The 11521-nt window shown below is 38.0% G+C and overlaps 1 protein-coding gene across 2 annotated transcripts in view; it reads right to left on the bottom strand.

The window, feature by feature from the left end:
- Positions 1-11521, bottom strand: part of iqsec3b (IQ motif and Sec7 domain ArfGEF 3b) — a 53746-nt gene that overhangs the window by 4391 nt on the left and 37834 nt on the right. For both annotated transcript variants that reach the window (XM_054775233.1, XM_054775234.1), the window contains exons 8-14: positions 9188-9354; positions 8518-8657; positions 6436-6567; positions 6193-6292; positions 5913-6071; positions 5733-5825; positions 1658-1704 (exon numbers count right to left, since the gene is read on the bottom strand). In XM_054775233.1, coding sequence (XP_054631208.1) covers positions 1658-1704; positions 5733-5825; positions 5913-6071; positions 6193-6292; positions 6436-6567; positions 8518-8657; positions 9188-9354 — 838 coding nt within the window. The remainder of the gene's footprint in view (positions 1-1657; positions 1705-5732; positions 5826-5912; positions 6072-6192; positions 6293-6435; positions 6568-8517; positions 8658-9187; positions 9355-11521) is intronic.

Below are 11521 nucleotides of genomic sequence, written 5' to 3'. Positions count from 1 at the left end.
TTTATATTTTTACTTCATACTATTTTATACTACTATTATACAAATATTTATACTATTTTAATTTTCACTTTATACTGATATTTGTATTTTTATATTATATAAGTAGTAATATAGTGTAAAGTGCCTTGAGATAACTTTTGTTATATAATAGTGCATTATGTATTTATATTTCATCTTTATTTCTATTTTGACAATTTTACGAACTAAAATACCAGAAAAATACCAATAACAGCTAATAAAATGTAATAAATAATATTAAGTCGTAAGACGACTTTATTTTCGTACATTTTGTATTTCTATTTTATTTAAATTTTCATTTTTTATGCTTAATTTTGTTTTTTATTTTGTATTATATATTTGTATTTCTGTTTTAAATTTTTTAATCTTTTTTTTAATTTACATTTTTACTAACTTAACTTTTTTTTTTTACCAAATAAAAGGAAAAAATATGACTATATAATAATTAATAATAAATTAGAGCAGTTTAGAATGAAAAAAACTATAATATACACATACTTTATATACAGATATATAGTCATACCAAATAAATATACTACAAATATATACAAATTACTAAATCAACTGCACAAATAGTATGTAAAAATAGTATACCACAGAAAATATCATTTAATAATAAAATACTTATTTTGAAGTTGGCAAAAGTTGTATTGGCGCAAATTAAGGATGGAAAGGTAAGTTCTGCACCTACTGAAGTTATGAAGCAACATGTCAGTGATGTGATTGGGTGTCAAAAGAGTATTTTCGAGTGGTAGAAAGCTTTCTATGATTTATTGTGAATACATTTTTGCCTTATTACATATTACGTTATTATGTTGATAAACCAACAAATCTAGTAAGAACTTTGGTACACGGTGCACATTTTACACAGCATCCTAACTTTTTGTCCTATCACGCACTGGCCTGAAAAGTGAGGAGAGGTGGTGGGTGGGTAGGTGTGTGTTTTTTCTGGGGAGGAGGTGTGTTTGGTAGAAGATAGAGGGTCTCGTGTCAGGATAGAGGATAAAGGTGACACCGAGGGCGTGGTGCCTCCCTAACACAATGACTGACATGTTTAAAAGGACTAGCCCAGACGGGAAAGAAATGGTCAGAGGGAGAAGAAAAGGAGAGGACACAACAACAAGTCATGGCTGGTTATTACACACACACACACACACACACACACACACACACACACACACACGCACACTGGTGGGCACACTAACATCACGCCTCTGGTGCCGATACAGCCTGGCTTACGATGGCTTGCAAAGGCTTACAGAGTGAGGCTACTGGCAAGAAGCAGCTGCTGAAGAATGGACGTCAGCAGAATGGCGGCTCATCCGTTCATCTGCTCATCCATTCATTCACCCATCTAGTCAACTACACGTGAGCCACAGCAGCGTCACAACCTCACAGGCCTCTCGGCACCCTTTGTATCCTTGACGACATGGCGGTGATAAGCCTCGGGCACAGCTTTAATTTTCTTTCTTTCTTGTTGTTAAAGCAAAGCATGAAGCCGACTTTCTTCTTTGAAGGATGAGACTACATGTAGTCCCTACCCAACTAACACACACACACACACACACGCACACAACACTCACAGAGCTGAACAAGCACACACTTACCTGAGGGAGACAAGAGCGGTTTTGGCACTTACCTCCACTGTGTTGTTGTTGCCGGTTTTATCGTACACGTCCTGTTGGCCTGTGGGCACAAAATCAACAGGCAGTATGTGTATATCAGGACCTCCACCAAGGCTTATACAATTGGCACCGATGACATGAGTGTATGTGGAGTGCTACATATGTCAATTTGACCAACTCAGTGTCACTTTCTGCAATCAGCAGCGTGCAGTATGACAAGAATGAGGTAGTCCATAGTAAGACAGGAAACTCTGTCCTGCTCACAGCCAGTAAACTCCAGGTGCAAAGTAAAATGTTTTAATAATAAACACAATAACACACTCGCCAAAAGTCAGCTGGGATAGGCTCCAGCATACCAACGCGACCCTCATGAGGAGAAGCGGCATAGAAAATGGATGGATGGACAATAACGCATATACTTCACAGAGGATTATTTTACTTGCTGGGACTTTTTTTTAATTCTAGGACAGGCAATGTCTTCTACCATGGCGAAAACCGCAAATAGAGAAAATGAATTCCTCTAAACTAAAGTGAACAATTGTTATTAATCCCATATGTAAACTAGCAGGCTACTTTCTGGTTCATGTAGGACAACATAAGATGGGACTGTTCCATTTTTTAATTCCAGAGCAGGGGGAGCACGTTCATTGTGACCCAAACAGCAAACAAATATTGAATACAAATAAATTCCTGTAAAAAAAAGTGAAAACGTACATTTCGGTTTAATTGTGTGTTACCTAGCAGGCTACTTCCTGGTTCCTATGGACTTGACGTTTCAAAATTCCATACTTTTTTCAGACTCAGTAAATGTAAATAAATGATGGAGTTAATTGTTTGTTTTCATTGTTATGAATATGTGTACCATTATGTTACCATATAATTTCCAGGAGATTATAGCTAGGTAATGTAGCTCATACAAAAAAAGACGAATCCCAGATACATTGTCGGACTTGGTCTCACGCTGGGTTGAGTCAAAAACGTAGGGACAATCAGTGCTGCAGGAGGTGGCAACCAGACGACAGTATCATTTCCCCTGCATATGACTCACCACCATCACCACTCCTATGTGGGAGATGTCAAAAGATTTAACACAAAGTCTGCATTTAGCTTTTTGTGTCCATTTGGCCATTTAGCCAACCTGTTTTTATATTTCGGCTTTTTAAACCAGCTGTCAGAAAATTGACATTTGCCCATTACGAGTTCTGTCCAAGATGAGGACAGACTGTGTGTGGACATCACCTGTCTGTTGAAGCAGCAGTAAAACTTGTCGACACCTGGGCGGGCCTTAAAATGGGTTGAAGGAGGCTAAGTGCAGACGGAGCTGGCCATTCAACTTGTCAATCTTCCTAAATGCTTTCCGGGATGGGTCGCCAACTATGTGCTCACACATCTTAGCTGCCCTAGCAAGCGCCTTAGAAAAACAAATCCATCCTTTTCTTTTTCTTTATTTTAGTTATGCATAATTTTACTTTTAGAAAACAGAAAAGTGGTAAAAGTCCTGGAAACATTCATATTTTTTCATACCTGAGTTTCCATTTTTCATTAGGGCTGTCAAATGGTGAACATTTTTAATCATATTAATAATGGTTTTCAAATTAATTAATCATGATTAATCCCCATTTGCAACTATGTGTGAAATATGCCCATTTTTACTGTATTGAAAGAAAGATAAATGACAGGACAGGATTATATATATTTGTATGTATTAAAAGCTCCAAATGAACTCAAAATTTAAATCAAGCTAAAAGATAGCACACATGTCTGAAAATGTATTTACCTAACACTGGTTTCTTTAATAGTAGCAGAACCTTTCAATCAAACTTTAACCGTTTTATTATGAGCAATGAAGGGTTGCGTTCAAAGACACGTCATTTAAGTTGAATTCATGTTTTCAGTGTTTATTTTCTGAAAATTTCCAAGCATACTTAAATGCAGCAAATTGTAGTTTCGCATTAAGCGTTACAAAGTGAGTGGTAAGATTATCGACTTACTGTTTTTCTTTGTATTTTTGTTAATTGTCGACTCTGAATTGTCCATAGGTATGAATGTGAGCGTGAATGATTGTCTATATGTGCCCTGCAATTGGCTGGCGACCAGTCGCCTGAAGTCAGCTGGTATAGGCTCCAGCATACCCCCGCCACCCTAATTAGGATAAGGATAGAAAATGGATGGATTGATGGACTTTAATTGTGACTCAAATGGAAAAAAGAGAAAATAAATTCCTCTGACCAAAGTGATTTTTTTTTTCAAATCAGTTCTGTTAGTGAACAATCTACTTCTTGGGTAATGAAGCACGAAATTGAGACTGTGCCGTTTTTATTCTCGAACGGAGGTGGACTGTTCATTGTGATTATTTTTTTGTGTGTTAGGTCGCAAATTTGCTGTATGATCAATAAAACAAGGCCGATCCAAACAATATAACCTTTTTTTTTACGCAGAATCTGCATTTGAGCAATAGTAAAAGTTCTCCTAATATTGCTGCATTTTTAAATGTTTAGTGTACAACTCGTAAGTCACAAGACGAAAGTGTATATACCGTAAAGCACCGTGTATAAACCACACTTTTTTTCCACTGGTAAGAAGCAAAAAATCGGGGTGCGGTTTATACACGATGACAGGTCTGTGACCAGACGCAGAAATTGACGAGATGCCCATTTTAGAATAGCCGTCTGTGGGTCAGACAGTTGCTTTGACTTTAGCGCCCTCTGCTGTACAGTTGCTGAAAATGCTTGTGTATGCAACTAACTTATCTGACGGCTGTCTGTATTTTCACACAGTGAAACGATGTCTATTTACACTGAAGCTAACCTAAGCTTCCAATGTAAAATACAATACAACGTTAGAGTTTATTCAAATTCACACTGAAGCAATGCAATAAAATAATAGACAAAAAGAGAAGCAGAGATATCAAAACATCTCTGAAAATTGCAAATTTCTTTATTTTGATTTATTATTATTATTATTATTATTATTAATCTGTGCTTAGCCATTATATTAAAGATCAAGATGCCGAAGTTCAGATTTCTCCTTTCTTCTTCTTTTTGAAATTGCTTAGTACCTTTACGCATGTTGATTTGAGATGAAAGAGTTGGCAAGCATTTATGAACTAAAAATATTTTTTCCCCCGCCGTGAGCCTGAAAATGGGGGTGCGGTTAATACACGGTGCTTTACGGTATATGATTTGTGACATTACATTCAGTAGTAAACTAAATGATATTTAACCTTGAAGCCTGCAGACTAACATGGCAAAGGAAATGAAAACATTCACATCTCCTAAGCATTTAATCAGCGACAAGCACGAGTCGTCATTTTAGGGGTTTTTGTTCCATACAGGCATCTTGCAAAGAATAAAATAAAAAAAAACGTATTAGTTTTTTTTCCACGGTAAGTGAGATAAGAAGATTTATGAGGCTTAAGTTTTGCAAAAATGACCACAACTTTCAGTTCGCTTTAGGGAAGCAAAATTGTGCCTAAAATGCACCTGATCATGACTGTCACAGTGCTGACAGGAGTCCAGCAAGCATCTGCAGCCAGTAAATAAAGAAACAGTCAAGCAGACTTCAGCTTAAAAGCTTAGGCTTTAGTTTCTTTTGCATGGCTTATATCACTGAAAAATAACCCAGTGACTAAAAAAGGTGCTGCCTATCAAGTTTGAATTGAAACTTGAGATTGGATTTAATTCATTCAATGCAATTTGTAGGAGGTGTCAGGTTGGTTAAAGTATGTACAATATGTAAATTTGTGCATCAAACTTTGGGGATTTGTCACACTGAATTGCATTGATTCACAGTGATGAAAAATAGGCGCCCCCTATAGGTTGTGGTCAAAATGCCTTCTAACTCAACTCAACTCAACTCAGTCTTCTGAAGGGGTGTACCAAATTTTGTGGTGCTTCGGAAAAACACCCAAAAGTTTTTTGGACAAATTTCAAGTCTACCCGATTTATGGGGTCAAACTTTGGTGTTTAATAACAGTGCCACCATGTGGTGTATTTGTCAAAAAAATAGCACAGGCAACAGAGCTGAGGTGCATGTTTTGACCAATTTTCACTCTGTTGTGATATACATCTGGCATGATATGCACAGTACCTGAGGGGGAGCCATGTCCTGTGTGCACATCCACTTGGCCGCCATTTGTGTGTATGCTGTGTGGCTGGATGCCTTGTTGCCTCTCCAGTTCCCCTAAAAACATCAGAAAACAAATAGCTGGAAATCTCTGTGTGTTTGTCTGTATATACCACTGCAGCGTGCAGTAGTTCCACTCCTTACATTGGATGTGTATGTGCTCCATCTCGTTGACCTCGGAAATAGCCTCTCGGAGCTCCTCTGCAAACTTCCTGAGCTCCTCCCCGCTTGGCGAGCAAAAGCTGACCAGCTGCTTCTTCTCTGAGGTAAACGGGCTCAGCATGGTGACGCCGTGGGCGTAGTCTGGTGGGAACCGAAACACACAATGGTTTTAAAAAATGTGCTGCAACAACATTTGGTACACTTGCACAATCTATTACAAATAATACAAAAATGCCGTTTTTTTTTTCCCTCTGCATCTTACATTCATTGCTGAAGAGGTGAAACTGCATCCCCAGAAGACCCATTGCTTTACAGAAGGTGTAAGACGCCGAACTTTTCTTCTTAGGGCACAGCTTCAGGATCTGGGGACACACACACACCAAAAAACACACAAAAAAATACTTGAAAGCTGCAGACTAAATAAAAGAACAAGAGAGCTGAATGAATCAAATATGTTTCACTGGAGGGTGTAGGAGCATATGTTAGACAACGGGAGTGTGCTCACCAAGAGCAGGTCATTGAAGAGGAAGACCTCTCTCTGGAGCTGCGACAGTTTCTGTTTGTGAGGTTTGTTGGCATCGGGAACCTCAAACAAGCGACAGCAGCACACCAGACGTCTGTGGGGTACAGCCAGGATCTGTGGAAGGCACCAGTGGGTTAGTAGGCATGTAGGAAGTATTGTGTGTCTGATCAGGTTGGCAAGTAGCTACATACTGTAAGATAAGTAGTCGGTAGGTGGTAGGTAGGTAGGTAGATAGGTTAAATATCTTGGATCATAGAGTGGTCTTCAGTTAGATAGCATACTGTAGTGGCAGGTAGGTACAGACTGACTAGGGATTTGTTTTTGTAAGCTAACTACTCTGCTCCTGAACCGCTGCACACAAAAGGGTGAAATAAAAGCACATGTCTGTAAAATTTGAGCAGGCTTGGTTGAAAAACATGGTTCGACATTATGCAAAACATCTTGGTCAGAGCACACACAGGACTAATTGCCCATAAGTCACTGATTATATGTATGATTACAAAACATTGATGATATCTACAGTGTATATTACTTTTTATGCTAGCATGTCTTTAAAAACATTTTGACGAGGGGCACCACATACTGTATGTCATTTAGACTCCATGTGGCGTCCTAATTTTCTTCCACATGACTCATCTCAGATTTTAGTACCTGTTACTTCAAATAAGCAAAGTTTTATTCCAAAATAAATACCGAATTGATGAGATTTTTTTCCTGAGAAAAAAATCTGAACAAGACCGGTCCTCGTATATTTGGGGAGGCAGAGCTTTTCTTTCTGTCACTCACACACATCAGTGGCATAGAGAGATGCAAGTTAGCAAACAGAATTTTGGGAGATACAGTAGACGCCCCTACAACGTAAATAATCCGTTCCAAGAACCTCTATGTTATAGGGTTTTTATGTTATAGGAAGCGTAAAATACATGTAAATAGCCTAATCCGTTCCAAGATCTTCCCAAACTCACACCTTTGGCACTTCAAAATATTCAAAGTCCACCAAATATGTTGGGAAAATATAAGACAATATTAGCATAAACATAGTAGAGTAACATTCCAATATAAAATAAGGTAATAAATAAGATTACTGTAAATGAATAAAACTGAAAAACAAAAACAATCTTACCGTTCACGAGATGTCTTGAGCAGGAGCACGTAAGTGGAGTGCGTTTGTCTCACAGACAAACACACACACACTACACGATAATGCTGTGTGCAAAATTTTAATTTGTAAGTGAACTTAGTTGTTTAAGTTAGTTTAAGGGCGACTACAAAGAGGAAGGGAGGTTGAAGGGACAAGACTGTCTCTCACACAAACGTGCTGTATAAGTCAGCCAATGAGACGAGAGCGTAGGCAGTGCCCCGATAATCAGCCAATGATATGAGAGCGTCGGCGGTGCCCCGATAATCAGCCAATGAGAGCGTGAAGCGTCAGTAGGCGTCACCAAGTGTACGCTGTTAGTCTGAACTTGAACCGACTTGTAATAAAGTTGATTGAAAAAAAAAAACAAAAAAAACTTGCACCGACTTGACACTTTACGTTATATGGAATTTCTTCTGTAATACGATGCAAAAACTTTACATAAATTCTTTACGTTCAGTGGAATTTACGTAAAAGGAGGTTTACATTATGCGAGGTACTACTGTATTGATTTTGCTTTCTGAAAAAATGAGCCTTGAAAATGAGGGGTCATCTAATATGGGTCACTATGGTAAATATTCCATCTTCCATTCCAGTGCTTGCAATGTAGATATGCAAGTTAGGTAGGTAGATAAGGTATTAAGTTCTACGGTGTAGGCACTGTAAGTCAAAACATGCACATATGCTAACGAGGGAAAAAATATATATAATATATAAATATATATAACATATACATTCAATATTAGCTAACCTTAGCAGCTAAACTTTGTGAAAATCACCATCATTAGCTGACAAGTACCACAAATAGTGCTCGTTTGCGTGTTACGAGCGCTGTAGCTTACGCACTCAATGCAGGAAGACAGCGGGATATAATGCTAGCAATACGTTGGAACGTGAGCACCCTCTGGGCAGCTGGTAGGACTTACAGTTTTCAAGCCCAGGATGGACTGCTCCACTCGGCTCACGTAGGTAACATGGTCTTCATTGGATCTCAGCTCTCTTTGTTGGATCCTCTCATAAATGCCTGCCACCATCTCTCTGGGGATGTCTGCTCCATCGTCCACACCTCCAAAGAGCAAGCATACAGTCGGATTGTTGGGATGAAATAGAATAGGAATAGAATACATGTTGACATGGGTACTAACAGTAATATTCCAGTGTGTCTTTAGCTTGTACTTTCCATGACTATGAAACAGCTCAAGAGCAGAGATTGTGTCGGCAGGCACTGCTGTTGACTTAAGAGAAGTGTGCTGAGTAAAGGTAAACAGAAGTCAAACTGCTTCGCTGCCAGGCGGCGCTGAAGCAGAGCGGAGGTGATGAGATGCTTTTGGAAAATATGACCTCGTATCGTTAAATCTCAATGAGCCGCAATTAATTGGGCAAGGTCTCTGGGGCAGAACTTTCAGGATTCAAGGATATCAGGGATGGCAGAGGCGAGGCGAGCGAGACCTCTTGGAGAAATTGACTTCAGGTGACTTGCAAGAGATGAGAGGGCCAATAAATTGAAGTTGGCTTTATTCGATTAAAATGTGCGCGTGGCCATAAACGCTGCACCACGTCTGCACTTGATTAAAACAACAGCATGCACTCGCTCACCCCTCAGGTTGCGTATGAAGTCGTCCAGGCCCATCTTGCGCTGCGGTTTGATGTTAGGTGAATACATGTCAGTGTTGAGAAGGACCACAGCAAAGGCCAAGATGAAGATGGTGTCGGGGTTGTGGAACTGCTGCACCACATCAGGATTACACATACAGTAGCGCTGGCTGCCAGGGACAAAACAGGACAACACACACGTTAAAGACATAACTATAATAATGAAAAAAAATCTACAGCCACCGGATATAATCGGCTTTCGCCACGATATCGAGCGATCCGGTTGCTGTATCACGTTCGTAACTCTGAGCCACACTCCAACATGGTAGGTGCAGTAATGCTCCTCAAAGCTGGTTGCCACTCGACTCGCGCCACCCGCAAGCTACAACGGTCGTTCCCTCTCACTGTGCCCGGGCTGCTGTGTCATGGTGTAGGGAGCTGTCTTGGGAAGTGCTGCTCTAACCACCGCTTGCTGAAATAGGGACCGCACATACACTACTAAACATGTTGAAACGGTAGCGAAAACCCTTGGAAACTCCTCTGTTAAGCTAGCGGGGTTCCTTAGTGTGTGTGCGCGCGCGACTCAGACTGGATGAGTATATTTTCACTGTGTTGTATGTACACATTTGTCCTTCAAAATAAGAGCGCACTTTGTCACATTTGTCTAATGGTGTAAACAAAATAAGGATGTCATTAAAATATCTTACATTAATAACGTGATTGGAAGTACAGTACATCTGTGACTACATCTTCCTTAATCACAAGCACCGGCATTACAGTTTGTTGAAGATTTGTTGCAATATGTGCTTAGAAAAGTTAGCTAAGCTACATCCATTTCTCAGTTACTGGACAAAACGGGCCAATGATGTATTGCATCAATAAATGGAAGGATTTTTGCATTTTATTCACTCACCCAAATAGCACACACTCTATGCTGGTAAAATAAGTGGAAAGGGTAAAAAAAAAAAAGAATTCTAAAAAAAATCCATTTGGGAAAAAATAAAACGGATTTCATAGGGCCCTAAGAGAGTTTGTTAAAAAAAATGTAATATATTCTAAATCACACCACAAATCAATCTATAACCATGTCAAATGATTAGTCCTACCCTAAATGAATTTTGCACGCCCATTTTCTCCAATTTTATCTTTTATTGGATGGACTATTTGATTAGGGACCTGACCCCTAGAGGTTTGTTACAAAAGCCAAACTATGTTGTTGGTCATGCTCTGTAATAAAATTAATTTGGCAATATTTGTAATGCTTTGAAGAGCTATTTTCATAACCATATTCAATTCCACAAATTCATGTTTGTAACAAAAGCATATTATTATTTCAAAATAATACCAGTACCGGATCGGATCGGACCGGAAGCCAAAAAAAAGTGGATCGGGACATTCCTAGTGTGAAGTATTAATAATTTAAGTATTTCAGTGAGTGATATTATTTTTGTGGATTTTTTAAAAAAGTATTAACAATTGTGAAATTATTTTCTGGATTTATGTAAGTATTTAATTAGTAATATCATTTTTATGAATAAAAGAAAAACATTTCAAAGAGTAGAATTATTCTCTTATTCAGTTAGTAAAACTGAAAGCATTTTGTAGATTCTCTTTATATATATTATTTATTTCAATAAATCTTTTTGGTGAAATTATTGAGTCATTAACTGAGTGATTTAGTTTTTTTAGATTAAAAAAAATTCATTAGTTATTTTTCTGGATTTTTTTCTTATTCAATTTGTAAAATTAAATTTATTTCATTGAGTGATATTATTTTTAGATTGTTTTTACATACCATATTTCAATGAATCATATTATTTTACAGATTGATTTGTTCTAGATTTTTTAAATTTATTTTCAATTCGTGAAATAAAAACTTTTTTTTAATAAAGTATTTAAATTATTGAATATAAAGTCGCATTTTTTTCCCCCAAAACCCAAACTTGATTTGAAATTATTATTCTGGATTTTAAAAATCCATTTCGAGTGATTTTGTTAATGAGTTATATGATTTTTCTGCATTGTATTTTTTTTTTCTGTCGATTCAACAGTTTACAAAGGAACAGCATAGGCTAAAGAATAATTCATAGGTTTGCTGTTTGGATTGTATGTACCAGTATGCCAAAATATGTAAATAAATAACACCGGAAAGGATATCAAGCATTTATTTTATTCTCTTTACTCGCTGCATCACTTTGTAATCAACACACACAAGAAGCATCCACTACAAAATGAATATAGACTGCACACTGTCATATCATCAATTCCGGGCTAAGAAATATCAGGAATATCTCTCAGTGTGACGCAGCACACGTGTACACTTGACCACTGAAACCA

The sequence above is a fragment of the Dunckerocampus dactyliophorus genome, chromosome 5 (assembly GCF_027744805.1).
Source record: "Dunckerocampus dactyliophorus isolate RoL2022-P2 chromosome 5, RoL_Ddac_1.1, whole genome shotgun sequence".
Classification (NCBI taxonomy): Eukaryota; Metazoa; Chordata; class Actinopteri; order Syngnathiformes; family Syngnathidae; genus Dunckerocampus; species Dunckerocampus dactyliophorus.
This window is presented reverse-complemented; position numbering and strand designations above follow the sequence as displayed.